This window comes from Lithobates pipiens, unplaced genomic scaffold (genome assembly GCF_037356315.1).
Source record: "Lithobates pipiens isolate NorthernLeopardFrog02 unplaced genomic scaffold, aLitPip1_a1.2 Scaffold_16, whole genome shotgun sequence".
NCBI lineage: Eukaryota > Metazoa > Chordata > Amphibia > Anura > Ranidae > Lithobates > Lithobates pipiens.
The window spans coordinates 386,119,238-386,136,890 of NW_027507748.1; the positions used below are offsets into that span (position 1 = coordinate 386,119,238).

Genomic DNA, 17,653 nt, shown 5'->3' on the forward strand with positions numbered 1-17,653 from the left:
CGGCGTTCCCGCATTGCTATAGTGTGAACCCGGCCTCAAGGGATGAGCTGGCAACCCTAAAATGACTGCATCCTCACATCACAGATATTATCCAAGGGGACAATTTATCCAAGTAAATAAATACTAGTATGAAAAAAAAACATAATTTTGAATTAAATTAAAATATACAGTATAGCATAATATATTTTGAATCCTGCATTGCAGGTTGCTGTGAATACCACTAGCTGTTGTGTGAACAATTTTCTCTAAGTAATGTCAAAACTACATAGATCTTTATTTTGTCTGAAAATCATTGATTCACCAAATTATTTGAATATACTTGCATTTCCTTCATATACCTTGTACAAAATCCTGGTAAATGGAACCCAGAGAAGCTCTAATATGTAAATAGCTATGTTAGGGCTTTGTGTTTAGCTCCACCTCCTTTATGTATCTCCCTATTGAAGGGTTAATTAGAATATTTGTTTAGGAGAATTATGGATAATACTTTATGCTTGTAGGTAGAGTGCTTCTTTAATAATTCAGTTTAAAAGAGTGTTATAGAACTTTTTACAAAAGGCTTGTTTATTCATTGTGAAACTTATCCCTTTTCCCGCAGAGCGTACGCAGATATGCGTACTCGGCTTCCGGGGGTTATACCGGGATGATGCCCGCACCTGCAGGCATCATCCCGGTACCGTTTTTTGCAGCAGGCGATTGGCTATCCAGGCATAACAACCGATGCGGCTAAAAGCCGCTCGGCTGTTATGCCGGAGGAGCAGGAGGGGACGTCCCCCCCGCCGCCTCCCGCGCCTCCCGCCGCCTCCCGCCGCTGTTACCGGTGCTCCCGCTCTATCGGGAGCACCGATTCCTGATCCGACGCCTCCGGCTGCTGGGGAGGAACTGGAACGAAGCCGTAATCGGCTTCGTTCCAGTCTCCTCATCGTAAACACGGACGCAACGTCATGACGTCACTTCCCGTTTGCTCGGCTGCCAATGGCGCCGGTTTAAAAAAAATATCCGGTATTCAGAATCGCCGTTTTCGGCGATCTGAATACATTGAAGTGTAAAGGAGGGGTGGGGGATCTTTTAGACCCCCGATCCCTCCATAAAGAGGACCTGTCACCACCTATTACTGTCACAAGGGATGTTTACATTCCTTGTGACAGCAATAAAAGTGATCAATTTTTTATTTTATTTTTTAAAACAATTTAGTCATTTTAAAATAAATAAAAGAAATAAAAAAATAAAAAAATTTTTTTAAAGCGCCCGTCGTTCCCGCGAGCTCGCGAAGCAAAGAAAACGCATACGGAAGTCGCGCCCGCGTATGTAAATGGTGTTCAAATCACACATGTGAGGTATCACCGCGATCGTCAAAGCGAGAGCAATAATTCTAGCACTAGACCTCCTCTGTAATGCTAACCTGGTAACCATAAAAAATTTTTAAAGCGTCGCCTATTGAGATTTTTAGGTATCGTACTTTGTCGTCAATCTACAAGTGCGCGCAATTATAAAGTGTGACATGTTTGGTATCTATTTACTCGGTGTAACATTATCTTTCACATTACGCAAAAAAATGGGGCTAATTTTACTGTTTTGTTTTTTTTTATTCATGAAAATGTCCCTTTTCCCAAAAAGTTGCGTTTAAAATGCCGCTGCGCAAATACCGTGTGACATAAAATATTGCAACAATCGCCGTTTTAGTCTCTGCTAAAAAAATATATATAATGTTTGGGGGTTCCAAGTAATTTTCTAGCAAAAAATATGGATTTTAACTTGTAAACACCAAATTCCAAAAATAGGCTTAGTCATGAAAGGGTTAATATGAGGAACAGTATAATTTGCCTAGATACTAATAGGTAAAGAAGTCTAAATATGTGTATCTCTATGATTAATAAGGAGGTCTTCTCCTTATAATAAAGAAAATCTGTCATCCAATGCACTTATCATAATATGCATTATATTTGTATCTGACCTGCTTTTGTACTTAATGTGATGGACCACGCCCAATAAACACGTTTCTGACCTTCATTCCAGTGTGTCTGGTGTCTTATTAAAGCGTTGTTCCAGCCGCAAAAAATTTTTTTTTAAATGTCAGCAGCTACAAACACTGTAGCTTCTGACTTTTAATAAGGAGACTTACCTGTCCAGAGATCCCGCAATGTCACACCCCTGAGGCCGATCCGTCCATCGGTTCAGGTGCAGGCACTGCCATTTCAACTAAGGGGAACCTTACGGCTTCACTGCTGGTTTCTGACTGCGCATGCGCAAGTCCCGCGGCGCTTTGTGAATGGCCAGCTTGTCTTCTGGGACCTGTGTGTGTATGGGGGTCATTCATTGGTGGTCTATAAGCTTTATATATAGGATTTCACAATTACATTTAGTTGTTCATCAATCATTAGCCATTTGTGGAATTTTCAATTTTTAATTAAAAAAAATTCAAGTTTTAATATGGATTTTTTTTGCACTTTGTTGTATGGACATTTAATTATGCACTTTATATGTTGTTTAATTCACTGCTTTTTGATATTTGTTTATGTTTCATGATGCAGCGCTGCACTCTTATATATTAATTAGACATGTGCAATCCATTTGGTAACAAATCGAAATTCGGGTGAATTTTACATCTTTCGGACATTCGGATGCATCTGAATGTACGAATAAAAAAATAATGAATTTCAACTAATACCAAAGAAATTATAATGAAAATAATGAGTGAATTTTGCATGATTCGTTAATTCGTTAAAGGTCTAATGAAACAAAAGGTCAACTCGGCGTAAATCTTACAGTCCAATCAGCTGATTAATTTTGTGCTGGAGGTTGGATTACTGGCAAAGTGCATTCATGAGAACTGAGTGAGGGTGTCATTGTGTGTGTTAATGGATTCAATAAAACAAACAACTTTCAGAACTACGAATCATTATCACGAATATATATATATATACACATACATACATACATACATACATACATACATACATACACATACAAAAATAACTAAATTATCTGAAAACGAAACAATTAAAACAAAAAAAACAAATCAATCTTTATAACGAATAGCTATACGCTACAGAAATAGCAAATTATACAAAAACTAATTAACATAACATACGAATATATCAGAATATAAACAAATGAAAACAAATTTTCCATTCTGCACAAGTCTACTTTCAATAAATGCTGTATTACGGTACATGCTGTTCATACTCAGTCACTATGAGATTTGTTTTCTGTATTCTGCAAAAAGCCTGGTTAATCCTGCTGCTTTTTGTCTCCACCCCATGTCCCCAATTCAGCTAGGGATTTTTCAGCTGTGGTGGCAAATCTGCACATGCTCAGTTTTCAGTGCGTTTCTATGCTGAGCATTTACTCCCTATCACATCTGAGCAGCCCCGTGTGACTATAGAGTCGCACATGTGGGCATATACACAGTGGTAAATGACAATCCACTCCCTTATTCCCTCATCTTCCATGCCCACTAACTAGCTAAACACAATGGAGGTTGAATATTACTTAATTATGTAGATTGATAGAGGCTTCACCGTAGTACATGCCCCCACTGACATTCACTATTGGCAGCTACAGGCATCATTCAGATATCAGCTTTTTCTGCCAGCGATTCCCTACACCATAAGAATGATCATGGCGGCTGTTCCGCTGCTTGAATGTTCTTACGGGAGGCGAGAGGGGACATCCTCCCCTCCCGCCGCCTTCCGGTGCTTCTACCTACTCACCACTACGATTGAAGCCAGAATAGTTTTTTTTTATTTTTATTGACCCCATATCTCACTGTAAAGAGGCACTGTCATGCCATATTCCTATTACAAGGGATGTTTACATTCCTTGTAATAGGAATAAAAGTGATCAAAAAAATTATTTTTGGGGAAAAAAGTGTCAGGCCGCGTACACACGGGCGGACTGTTCGCCCAACTTTGTCCGCTGAACAGTGTTTCAGCGGACAGTCCACTCGTGTGTGGGCTTCGGCGGACAGTTTCAGCGGACAGTCTGACGAACAAAGTTTTTCGGAATTCCCGTAAGACAGTCCGCTGAAACTTGGTTTGCGCGGACAGTCCGCTCGTGTGTAGGCTTGTTCGTCAAACTAAGTTCCGCGCATGCTCAGAAAGGATTTACACGCCGAAGGTTGCATTGCAGTGTATAGGACGTTGTTTTTCTAGTCCCGTCGTACGTGCCGTTCACGTCATCGCGCACGCTTTCAGCGGACTGTTCGTTCATCGTGTGTGGTCAAGTCCGCTCATGCAAATTTTGAGCGGACTGTTTGTCGGATTGTTTGACAAACTAAGTTGGGCAAACAGTCCGCCCGTGTGTACGCGGCCTCAAACTAAAATAAATAAAGTAAAATGAACAATATATTATTTTATTTTTTTAAAGTGCCCCTGTCCCCATGTGCTTGCATGTAGAAGCGAATGCATACGTAAGTCCTGCCTTCATATGAAAACGGTGTTCAAAGCACATACGCGAGGTATCGCTGCAAACGTTAGAGCGAGATCAATAATTTTGGCCCTAGACCTCCTCTGTAACTCAAAACATGTAACCAGTAAAAAATTTTAAAGCGTTGCCTATGGGGATTTTTAAGTAGCGAAGTTTGGCGCCATTCCACAAGTGTGTGCAATTTTGAAGGGTGACATGTTAGGTATCTATTTACTTGGCATAACTTCATCTTTCACATAATGCAAAAACATTGGGCTAACTTTACTGTTTTTTTTTTTAAAGCACAAGACTGTTTCTTTTTTTTTTTTTTTTAAACGCGTTTGAAAAATTGCTGTGCAAATACCGTGCAAGATAAAGGGTTGCAACTACTGCCATTGTATTCTCTAGGGTCTTTTGGGGTTCTATGTAATTTTCTAGCAAATCTCCTTGCTCCCCTTCTTATCCAAACTCCTCGAACGTCTGGTCTACAACCGACTGAGTGTCCACCTCGCTGATAATAGCCTTCTTGATCCCCTTCAGTCTGGATTTCGTCCTCAACACTCCACAGAAACTGCTCTCCTAAAACTAACAAACGATCTACTAACTACCAAAACCAATCGACATTATTCTGTACTCCTCCTCCTGGACCTCTCTGCTGCCTTTGATACGGTTGACCACCCCCTCAAAAAACTCCACACCTTTGGTCTCTGTGCAATTATTAACCACTTGAGATCCGCGCTATAGCCAAATGACGGCTACAGCGCGGATCTCCTTTGCCGGGACTACGTCTATTGACGTAGTCCCGTGCACGAGCGGCCTGCGCGCCCCCTGAGGGGCGCGCGCGGCTCGCTCTGTGATCGGCGAGTCCATGAGACTCGCCTGATCACCGATCCGTGCAAGGGGTCGATCCCGACCCCTTATCACGTGATCAGCTGTCAGCCAATGACAGCTGATCATGTGATATAATGGAGCCGGTAATCAGCTATTATTCCTCCTCGCGCTGACAGCGCGAGGAGAAAAAAAAAAGCCGATCACCGGCGGCCGTGATCGGGACATCAGTTCCGATCACGGCCAGCCCTGCTAGTGCCCACCTGCCCCCTGCCAGTGCCCACCTGCCCCCTGCAGTGCCAAATGTTTAAAAAGTAAGTGCCCCCTGTCAGTGCCACCCAGCAGTGCCCACAGTGCCACCCAGCAGTGCCCACAGTGCCACCCAGCAGTGCCACCCACAGTGCCACCCAGCAGTGCCCACAATCTGCCTCAAAGGTGCTGCACCCCAGTGCCACTTATCCGTGCCCATCAGTGTCATCTACCAGTGCCCAGCAGTGCCGCCCATCAGTGCCCAGCAGTGCCACCTATCAGAGCCACCTATCAGTGCCACCTGTTAGTGCCCATCAGTCCCATCTATCAGTGGTACCTATCAGTGCCCATCCGTGCCACCCATCCGTGCCACCCATCCGTGCCCATCTTTGCCCATCAGTGCCGCCTTATCTGTGCCCATCGGTGCCGCCTTATCTGTGCCTATTAGTGCCGCCTTAACTATGCCTATCAGTGCCCACCAGTGCAGCCTATCAGTGCCCACCAATGCAGCCTATCAGTGCCCACCAATGCAGCCCATCAGTGCCCACCAGTGCAGCCTATCAGTGCCACCTAATCAGCGCACTTCAATGAAGGAGAAAAATGACCCGTTTGCAAAATTTTATAACAAACTATTAAACATGATTTTTTTTTTTTTGCATCTTTTTTTGTTTGTTTAGCAAAAAATAAAACTCCGAGCTGTAACTAAATACCACCAACACAAAGCTCTATTTGTGGGGAAAAAAATGATAAAAATTTCATTTGGGTACAGTGTTGTATGCCCACGCAATTGTCATTCAAAGTGCATCAGCGCTGAAAGCTGAAAATTGGTCTGGGACTGAGGGGGGTTTAAGTGCCCAGTAAGCAAGTGGTTAATCACTTACTAGGAACACATTTAAACCCTCATGTTAACCCCTTCCCCAACAGTGTCATTAGTACAGTGACAGTGCATATTTATTGGTGTCACTGGTCCCCCCAAAAATGTGTCACTTAGTGTTCAATTTGTCCATAGCAATGTCGCAGTCCCACTATAAGTAGCTGATCACAGCCTTTACTAGTAAAAAAAAGAATCCAGTAAATCAATCCTATAGTTTGTAGATGCTTTAACCTTTGCGCAAACCAATCAATATACGCTTATTGGGATTTTTTTACCAAAAATTTGTAGCAGAATACATATTGGCCTAAATTTATCAAGCAATTCGATTCTTTCAATTTTTTTATTGGATATGTTTTATAGCAGAAAATAAGATTTTTTTTTTCTTTATAGCGCAATAAATAAAAACCGAAGAGATGATCAAATAACAGCAAAAGAAAGTTCTATTTATGGGGAAAAAAAGGACATATATTTTATTTGGGTACAGCATCGCACAACTGCGCAATTGTCAGTTAAAATAAAGCAGTGCTGTATCACAAAAAATAGCCTGGTCTCCAAGGGGGGTAAACCTTCCAGAGCTCAAGTGATTAATGTCTGCAGAAGTTCCTTGGCTCCCAATTACTTTGCTTAGATAACTGGTTAATTTTCAGGTAGAAAGGTAATCCCCTCTGTTCAGAGGCCCTGTCCTGGGTGGTGGCACTGCCAACTTTATTTTCAAATACACTCTTCCACTTAGTGAAGGTTCTGGCTCTGTTATTTAATTACATGTTTAGTGCAATATCCTGTTTGGGGAGGGTCATTTATTATAAGCCCCCCAAAAGAAGGTCACACACTGCTTTTTTCGGAATTTTTCCCACATAAGTGGATGCCTTATTAATACAAGCTTGGAAATATAGAAAATAAGTCGTATACCAGTGAATTGAAGACAGGAAAAAGCTTCATTAAATACTCATGAATCTGTCTGTTCACCAATCCAAATATGTGTTAAATGTTGTTATATACAGTGGTGTGAAAAAGTGTTTGCCCCCTTCCTCATTTCCTGTTCCTTTGCATGTTTGTCACACTTAAGTGTTTCGGAACATCAAACCAATTTAAACAATAGTCAAGGACAACACAAGTAAACACAAAATGCAATTTGTAAATGAAGGTGTTTATTATTAAAGGTGAAAAAAAATCCAAACCATCATGGCCCTGTGTGAAAAAGTGATTGCCCCCTTGTTAAAACATACTATAACTGTGGTTGTCCGCACCTGAGTTCAATTTCTCTAGCCACACCCAGGCCTGATTATTGCCACACCTGTTACAATCAAGGCATCACTTAAATAGGAGCTGCTTGACACAGTAAGGTCCACCAGAAGATCCTTAAAAGCTACACATCATGCCGAGACCCAAAGAAATTCAGGAACAATTGAGAAAGAAAGTAATTGAGATCTATCAGTCTGGAAAGGGTTATAAAGCCATTTCCAAAGCTTTGGGAATCCAGCGAACCACAGTGAGAGCCATTATCCACAAATGGCGAAGACATGGAACAGTGGGGAACCTTCCCAGGAGTGGCCGGCCGCCCAAAATTACCCCAAGAGCGCAGCGACGACTCATCCAAGAGGTCACAAAAGACCCCACAACAACGTCCAAGGAACTGCAGGCCTCACTTGCCTCAGTTAAGGTCAGCGTTCATGCCTCCACCATCAGGAAAAGACTGGGCAAAAATGGCCTGCATGGCAGAGTTCCAAGGAGAAAACCACTGCTGAGCAAAAAGAACATCAAAGCTCGTCTCAATTTCTCCACAACACATCTTGATGATCCCCAAGACTTTTGGGACAACATTCTGTGGACCGATGAGACAAAAGTGGAACTCTTTGGAAGGTGTGTGTCCAAGTATATCTGGCGTAGAATGAACACTGCATTTCATAAAAAGAACATTATACCAACAGTAAAATATGGTGGTGGTAGTGTGATGGTCTGGGGCTGTTTTGCTGCTTCAGGACCTGGAAGACTTGCCGTGATAAAAGGAACTGTGAATTCTGCTGTCTACCAAGAGATCCTGAAGGAGAATGTCCGACCATCTGTTCGTGTACTCAAGCTGAAACGAACTTGGGTTCTGCAGCAGGACAATGATCCTAAACACACCAGCAAGTCCACCACCGAATGGCTGAAGAAAAACAAAATGAAGACTTTGGAGTGGCCTAGCCAAAGTCCTGACCTGAATCCTATTGAGATGTTGTGGTATGACCTTAAAAAGGCCGTTCATGCTCGAAAACCCTCTAATGTAACTGAATTAGGACAATTCTGCAAAGATGAGTGGGCCAAAATTCCTCCAGGACGCTGTAAAAGCCTCATTGCACGTTATCGCAAACGCTTGGTTGCAGTTGTTGCTGCTAAGGGTGGCCCAACCAGTTATTAGGTTTAGGGGGCAATCACTTTTTCACACAGGGCCATGATGGTTTGGATTTTTTTTCACCTTTAATAACAAACACCTTCATTTACAAATTGCATTTTGTGTTTACTTGTGTTGTCCTTGACTATTGTTTAAATTGGTTTGATGTTCCGAAACACTTAAGTGTGACAAACATGCAAAGGAACAGGAAATGAGGAAGGGGGCAAACACTTTTTCACACCACTGTATACCGTATATATATATATATATATATATATATATTATCATCTACACTCAAAGCTGAACTTCTGGTACGCTGCTAAGGGCACTGGTTTTGATTGCACACCTACTTTAATAGTTGGTCTTTTATATTGTAAATTTATAGTTATGCGTAATATGATGTATTGTTGTTATATTATTGCTGTTTTCATTAATTAATATGTAATAATTATTGTTTGCAGAATATACTGCCTAAATCTATATTCCCTGATAAAGAGTACTGGAATCGAAACACATCAAGCTCTTCACTTGTAATACACAGCTTTTTGCTACAGCTGGGCAACTATATCAGTTTTAATTATTGTCTAATAAAATGTTATATTTTAATTCTGTGTTTTTGGGTGCCTAAAATCTATTGTTCTCAGAGGAAATTTGTGGAGAGAATTTGTGCTAGGAAGAATAATTTTGTGGGAGACGGGTGAAATTGGGTGAAGCTTGAAAAGGTAGGAAGTATTGAAGGGAGAGGATTTGAGCAGAGAAGGGGGATTGAAGGTGCAAAGATTTGTTTGGGGAGAACTTTAGCTTGCAAAGTGAATTTATGCTTAAGAGAGTAAGTGTAAAGAATATTGCTTTATTTTTTATTTATTTTGGGATGGAGGCAAGGCATTTTTGCTGACACAAGATGCTCACACATCGTGGGAGAGGACAAAGATTTCATCTCTGCCCTGAGAACTAGATGGTCTTGTCTGGGCACTGAGAATCAACATGTTCCCCTTAAGCAAATATGCAATTTATTACAACCGATTGGCTCCTTGTACTGCTTCTCCTTCTCCCAGCCTGAACTCTAAATTACAGGGTATTTTATGAGGCTGATTTAAGTCAAATTCAGGGACTTGTATTTCTTGCATTATAAAATACATTAAATGATGTACAGAGCTGTAATATATACAGCTCAGAATGATTTTATAATTGTCTGGAGTTTAGTTTTAAATTAACAGTTTAATCCTAAGTAGATTTAAAAGTTTTAGCATGCATAAATAGTAAAGTGACCATCATACCATGGCAGCCAATGTCACCAACTCCAACATAATGGCTTGTGCTCCTAGCTCCACAACACTAATAAGCCCTAAAAAATAAGATGAAAATGTCAGTAGTTGGTCAACTGTTCATACAACATTCAATTACTTGATCAACATTAAACCATGTGATTAAAAAAATCTAATGCCGCGTACACACGTGCGAATTGTCCGGCATACTTAGTCCGGCAAACAATCCGGCGGATAGTCTGGCGGACTTTCTACCGAACGGACTTGGCCACACACGGACACACAGAAAGTCCGGCGTTTGCTAGCGTGATGACGTACAGCACGTACGACGGGACTAGAAAAAGGAAGTTCAATAGCCAGTAGCCAATAGCTTCCTTTTTCGTACTTGCTTCTGAGCATGCGTCATTCTTAGTCCGCCGTACTAGCATACTGACAAACGTATTGTCCGCTGAAACCCAAGTCCGACGGGAAGATTGGAGTGCAAAAATACTTTCTTAGTCCGCTGGACTTCACGCCAGAAAAGTCCGCTGAAGCCCACACACGATCGAATTGTCCGCTGAAATGCTTTTCGGCGGACTAAGTACGCCGGACAATCTGATCGTGTGTAGGCGGCATAAGGAGCACTGATGGTTGATAAAACAGGAAATAGCAGTCAAAACGATTTTCCACACTAAAACATTTTGGCTTTAGTTTCTAAGCATTTACTATTACATCCTTTTTCTTTTAAAAACGAGCAACCAGTAACTTTACAGTTCTAGGTAGCCTGCTGCTGGCTGTTACATGTAGCTGAGCGAGGAATGTAATATAGCGCTTTGATCACATGATTGATGTGTGTTTTTAATCTTTAATAAACACACCAGAAAGGTTTTACACTATTGGAGCATTTCTTTACATGTTCTTGTGAGAAAAACCTTATGGGGTGATGCTCGATTGGGAACCAACTTATAATCATCTGCTAGCGGGGAGAGCTTGAGGAATCGCTCTATGGTGATCTAAAGCTGGGTGTTTGATTGCAAGGTCTGTTGACTTCTCTTTAATTAGGGCGTCATATATAGTCAGTAAGCGTGTACTCTTTCCATAAGAGGTGGTGGCTTCATGATTGAACATTTTCTTTATTGGCAATGGATGCTTATCATGCGTATAAGAATATATGAACACATGAAAAGAGGACTTTTTCTTTTGCATGTGGACTTTGTTGTATTTTTTGTCACTGACATTTTTTTTCTTGTGTGTGTGTGTATATATATCAGTGTTGTCACATGAAACGATATAATAAAATATTTACAAAATTGTGAGGGTTGTACTCACTTTTGTGAGATGTGAGATTGTATATCACTTGGTACTTTTTTGCAGTGCGGCTCCTTTTGTTGCAATTGAAGGTTTACTATGTATAATGGAAATATGAAAACTCATGTACTGCTGTATAACTCAAAAATCATGTTCTAAGTGTGCATGCAACTGCCGCAGACCACCTCCCACAAAAAGCATAAAAATATTAAGTGATGTGCTGTCCCTTTAAATAGTCCTAATCTATTTGGCTATACCATATTCACCTTTTTGCAAAACCAAGGTGACGGTGAAACCAAGGAGCGGTGAGAGATTGTTTAAACACGTCCCGCATGCCCTGAGTCCGCTGAGACCATTAATGCTTCGACAACCAGCTGTGTTAAAGTGTGCTGTGGCTTGATTTGTTTGGCGTGGATACAAGTTTTTTTAATTGTGAGTACAATTCGATAGGAATTTCTCAAGTGTGATTAAAAGGTTTTTAAACGTTATTATGCTATGGGAGCATTTATTTTCTTTTCTTTTATATATTGCATGAGAGCACTTTTATGAAATCTCCAAAAGAGCCAGCTCTTTTCCTTCTGAAGTGAAAGATTGTATACCTCCCATTTACATCCCTGCAAAAAGGGTACAAAAAGCGTGCTTAGCCAAACATAAGTACGGAGACAATTGGTTGAGTTAATTCACAAAAGGGGGAGAGGAATCACAATTCACAGCAGTGTGGTTAAGGAACCTAGATGTTAACGGTCTTTTTGAGATAACACTGATCATCATCGTTTGTTATTTTCTTTTTCATTCAAGAAAGTTTTATTAGCAAATAAAAGCACATATTACAAGAGTATGCAAAAAGACACTGCAAAAAACAATTATGCTTAACAAGATTGAATTTGTGTCAATAACATTTCTAGTTGGCTATAATAGGGGTATCATCAAAACATCAGATCCTTCCATTGCGAGCCCTACCGGACTTAGAAGGGTGATTCATTATCCAACCCCAGATTCCCTCAGGAACCCATCAAGCTCAATGTACATCTAGAGAACATATCAAAAGAACTATTAATTTAGTAAAGAAGTCAAGTATAGAAATATATAAAGTTAGAAATAGAGAGTAAAGACAAACGGGGAGAAAGGGAGGAGAAATTCGCCTTGTTCCGGATGCTCTAGCTCATGGTCAAGAGCTGTGTTTGTATGGTATAAATTAGTGATTGACTAGTTGTCTGGACCCCACCACTCTTCAGGCCATCAGGCCGCTGCCCATGATGTCCCCAAAGGATTTGGAGTATTTAAAGGCAAACCACGGAGACCATGTTCTGTGATAACCCTCTACACGCTCATTTGATTGGGCTGCCGTGTCTTCCATCTCACAGATAGAAGCAATTTTAAGCAGCCATTCTCTTATGGTAGGTGTAGTTTTGGATTTCCAGTATAGTGGAATTAGAGAGTTGGCTGCATTTATCATATGTCTGGTGAGCGACTTTTTATATCTTTTGAATGAGGTGTTGGCAATGTGGAGCAAACAACTTGCCGCGTCCAACCTCAGACTGGTCTCTGTGATCTGCCCAATCAGCTCCTTCACCCCCGACCAATAACGCTGTAATTGGTCGCATTGCCACCAAATGTGGAATAGAGTGCCCTCCTCCCGTTCACACCTCCAGCATCTATCCGAAGAGTGAGGATACCATTTGTGAATTCTTTCTGGGGTAGCATACCAATGGGTCAACAGTTTGTAGGACGTTTCTTGCATTTTCGTGCTTAGGGAGCATTTGTGTGATAGAATACATGCCCTATCCCACTGATCGTCAGAGATCGGGGAACCCAAAGCCCGAACCCACTTCTCCCTGAGCCCGTGATCCTCTCGTGGACCTAGTGATCTCAACCATGCATATGTAAGCGAAGTAGTTTTTGGGGTGGGTTCACCTTTCAAGCAAACTGATTCTAGATCCGTCACTGCTCACGTCAAGTGTGGTCTACGTGTTACATCATTACAGTAGCTCCTCAGTTGAAAATATGTCCAGAGTGGTAGTCTTGGTAAATCATTGTCTACTTTAAAGTCAGTGAAGTCTTTCATCAAGCTACCGTTAAAACAGTCTAGTGCTAAGAGCGGTCTTTTCGGTCTCTGTATTTTAAGTAGTGGGTTCTGTAAGCCCGGCACAAAGTCCGGGTTATCTCGAATAGGGGTTAAAGGGCTCAGAGAGGTGGAGAACTCAGATTGTTTGGTCAGTGTATGAAAAATGTGAAGAGTAGTGCCTACAGTGGGGTGCGAAAGCATGGATCTGGGGTATCTAAGCCTTGGGATCCAGGGAGAGAACTGGAGGCTAATCACACTTGCTTCCTCCTCCAACAAGACCCAATCTTTAATCTGGGAGTGACAGTGCCAATCTATGATACGTGCAACATGCGCAGCATAATAGTAAAGTTTGTAGTCGGGTATACCCAAGCCACCCCTTTCTTTGGGTTTGGTTAAGAGAGACTTTTTCAACCTAGGGGGCCTGCGGGCCCAAATAAAACTTGTCTGAAGGGAGTGTAGCGCTTTAAAAAAGCTCATGGGTATCTTGATGGGCAAGGTTCGGAGCAAGTAAAGTACCTTTGGCAGTACAGTCATCTTACAGATGGCCGCCCTGCCAAACCATGAGAAATAGCCCGATCCCCATCTCAGAAGGTCCTGTGTAATGCTTTTAAGTAGGGGGGTCAGCCAAACTCCTAAGTATTTAATAGCTGAGGCTGTCCATGTGAAGGGGGTACCGACTCTGGCCACCGACAATCGGGCCTCGGGAAGAGACACATTCATGGCCATCGATTTAGAATAGTTTATTTTGAAATTGGAGATATATCCAAATTTTGTGAATTCCTTCAAGAGCGAAGGAATAGAAGTGTGTGGTTCTGTTAAATAGAACAGCAAATCATCGGCTAAAGCCGCAATTTTAAAAGTTCTCTCTTTAAGTTGGAATCCCCTAATCGATGGGTTCATGATGGTGTGTCTTATGAATGGCTCTAGAGCAATAATGAAAAGCAGGGGTGACAAAGGGCACCCCTGCCTTGTGCCATTCTTGATAAGCACTGTCTCTGAGAGGGAACCATTCACTTTAAGCCTAGCTGAAGGGTTCCAATATAGTGCCGAAATCCAGGCCATCATGCCGGGGCCCAAGCCAGCACGCCTGCACGCCTCGAACATATAATCCCAAGCTACTCGATCGAAGGCCTTCTCCGCGTCAGTTGACAGGAGAAAGCCCTCGATCTTTCGCTGGTGTGCCACATGAATCAGGTTCAAGGACTTCGTCACATTGTCTTTTGCCTCCCTGCCTGGCATGAATCCGGCCTGTTCGGGTCCAATCAATTCATGGAGTAGGGGTTTCAGCCTGTTGGCTAAGATCTTTGCTACCAGTTTCACGTCTGTATTTAGAAGAGATATGGGCCTGTAGCTGGAACAGTTAAGTGGATCCTTCCCTTCCTTGGGGATAACAGTGATAAAGGCTGATAGAAAGTCATTTGAGTTTGGTCTCTGGCTTGTCAAGGAATTCATTGCTTTTCTAAAAGGGTTGAGTATAACCTCTGTAAATGTCTTATAATAAATGGCACCAAACCCATCTGGCCCCGGACTCTTGCCCGTCTTCAAATCTCTTATGGCTGTCTTAATTTCGGAATCGTCAAAGGGTCTGTCCAACTGGTTACTGTCCTCTTCATTAAGTCTGGGTAGATTAACTGCGTCTAAGTAATGCTGTATCGCCTGGGTCCTGTCACCCCCCAGATCCGGCGGTCTCTGCTGATTCGGGAGGTTGTATAAATTTGTGTAGTAGTTTTGAAAGTGTTGGGCAATCTTCTCAGTTTCTAAATCTGTCTTCCCATCCTTGCCATTGATACCCCTGATGTGGTTGTGTGTTATACGGGTGTTCAGGGCCCTCGCCAGGACCTTACCTGTTTTGTCCCCATGTTCATAGTAAACTTTCCGTCTAAAAAATAAGAACCTCCTGGTAGTGTTGTCTAAGAGCTGTTTAAGAGCTTTCCGTGTCTCAAGTAGAGATTCTGCTGAGTGTACTGTGAGGGAGCGTTTATGCTGTGATTCAAGGGATCTTATTTTCGCGGTCAACTCATTGATCATTTTATCTCTCTCCCGTTTTTTACGTGTACCCATGCGTATCAGCTCGCCCCTAATAAAACATTTGTGGGCTTCCCAGATCGCCAGGGGGTTCATCCCAGGGGTGTCATTTAGCTTGAAAAATTCAGTCAAAGAGGAAGTCAAGTCTGGTAGTAGTGCTGGGTCAGTTAGTAATGACGAGTTCAGTCTCCATGTAGTGGGTCTGGCCCGGGTATTTGTCCAATCTAATGTCACGGATATGGGAGCATGGTCGGAGATTGATTGTATCCCAATGTGGGCAGCACTCAGCTGCGACAAATCTCTCTGAGAAACGAAGATATAGTCTATTCGTGAGTGGCGGTTATGAGGGATAGAGAAAAAGGAGAAGTCCCTGCCCTCAGGGTTCAGGTGACGCCATGAGTCTACCAGATTCAGAGAATGCAGGAGCTTCTTAATATTCTTAAGAGCCCTATAAGGGATGGCGGTTTTGCCATTGGAAGTGTCTTCAGTCGGTATAAGGGGTACGTTGAAGTCTCCACCCAAAATAAGTCTGCCCGAACTGAAGCATTTCAGTTCATCAATCAGTTTCCGACAAAAAGTGAGTTGAGCCGAGTTGGGGAAGTATACGTTCGCCAGAGTCAGGGGAGTCCCTCTGCAGGTCCCCTTGAGTATAAGGAACCTCCCTTCAGGGTCGACCAGCTTGCCTGTAACCTCTAAGTCAGCATCCCTACTCACCAGTATCGAGACCCCTTTTGATTTCGTCCCAGGACTGGTGGCATGGTAAGCTTCTACAAAGTATGAGTCAGTCAGTCTTGGTGTATGTCCGGTCTTAAAGTGAGTCTCCTGTAAAAATACAAAGTGGGGCCTACCTTTTTTGAGTTCTCTTAGTAAAGTGGTTCGTTTTTCGGGGATGTTAAGCCCTTTGACATTATGAGAGACTACCGTTGGGTTACGTCCCAAATCAGAATACGCCATGGTTCGGGCTCAGGGAGGTGCGGGACCCGACACCTGTAGGAACAATCTCAACAAGATAGCAAAAAGTTATGATGTATACAATAGTCAGTAATATACAGTATATATAAACACTGTCGTTTGTGTCGTGGCAAGGCGAAATAAAGAGAAAGAAAGCAATGAAGAGAAAGGAGAAGATGAAGTGAGATGAGGACGGAGTCGTAGGTCACACCCCCTTAAGAGTAAATAACCGTCTCAAGGAGGTCAAAATTAGTACGTGAGACAGGCCCCAAAGTGACCTGCCTGATGCACTATTGTGGGGTTCGGGAAGGCCCTCCCCGGAGATAACAACCTTCACCGTGCAGGGCACCTCAGGCCAATTAGCCCAGTGTCCGCCCTGAGAAGGTATGTATTTGAAGGCACCGGACCGTTGTCTATCACGGTGGTAATTCAACTATAAGTGCAAGGAACCGTCGTGAGCGGCCCCATAAAGCGTATGAAAGGTGCTAATTGGTCTGTCACAGCAGCAAACATACATATAATGCAAACTGGTATCTGATTAATAAAACGGAAAAGCAATAAACATAAACCAGAATCAAAATAAAACAAAAGCGAGAATAGAACAAGAATAGAACAAGCAGGCCTAGCAAATGGCAATTAATGAGAAATTAAGGTACCTCCTACCCTCCAATGAACCGTACCCCTCCCGCCACCCGCTCATTACAATCTGGGGGGGCTATTATTGCCCTGGATAGGCATCTTCGCCCCTTGAACACGGATCCTCCATCACTATCGCCCTGCCAGGGCTGCGTTATTCAGAAAGTCAGCCGTTGTCCTGCAGCCTTTATACCCTATAAATGCAAATGTGTAATACTGACGTGGTATTTCCGAAGAAACACCTAAGAAACAGGATGGAATCGAACGGATCGTGGTTTCACAGGGAGTCGTTTCTACGATATGGAAGCATGTAATTAGAAGGGCATGGAATCCCCGATGGCTAGGCGGTGGTCAGGTGGTAAAAGAGCGACGTTGTAGCGTCTGGAAGGTAGGTAGGTACGAACGCTTCATAAATCTTAAGCTTCCATCAGATTCCTGGAGGAGTGTGGGCGACTTCGTGGGGTACCCCTTGGTGAGAAATCTCCTCGTCCTGGCCTCTGTCGTTTGGAGAGGTGTTTTTCCGGTGAGGCGAACGGTGAAGCTGGTGGACTTCTGTCCTTAGTTGGCATGGAGAACTCCTGATACCAGTCGGGCAGAACGATCGGATCAAGCTGGAGAGCTGCGCAAAATTCCGGGAGGTCCGCAGGCGTTCGTAGGATATGTTGCTTGCCTCCGTGTGTAACCAGCAGAGCGAA

General features: G+C 42.7%; 1 protein-coding gene across 1 annotated transcript in view; it reads right to left on the minus strand.

The window, feature by feature from the left end:
* LOC143983034 (multidrug and toxin extrusion protein 2-like) overlaps window positions 1-17,653 on the minus strand; it is a 284,277-nt gene that overhangs the window by 153,067 nt on the left and 113,557 nt on the right. The window contains exon 10 of the mRNA XM_077482261.1: window positions 10,007-10,074. Within this exon, the coding sequence (XP_077338387.1) occupies window positions 10,007-10,074 (68 nt within the window). The remainder of the gene's footprint in view (window positions 1-10,006; window positions 10,075-17,653) is intronic.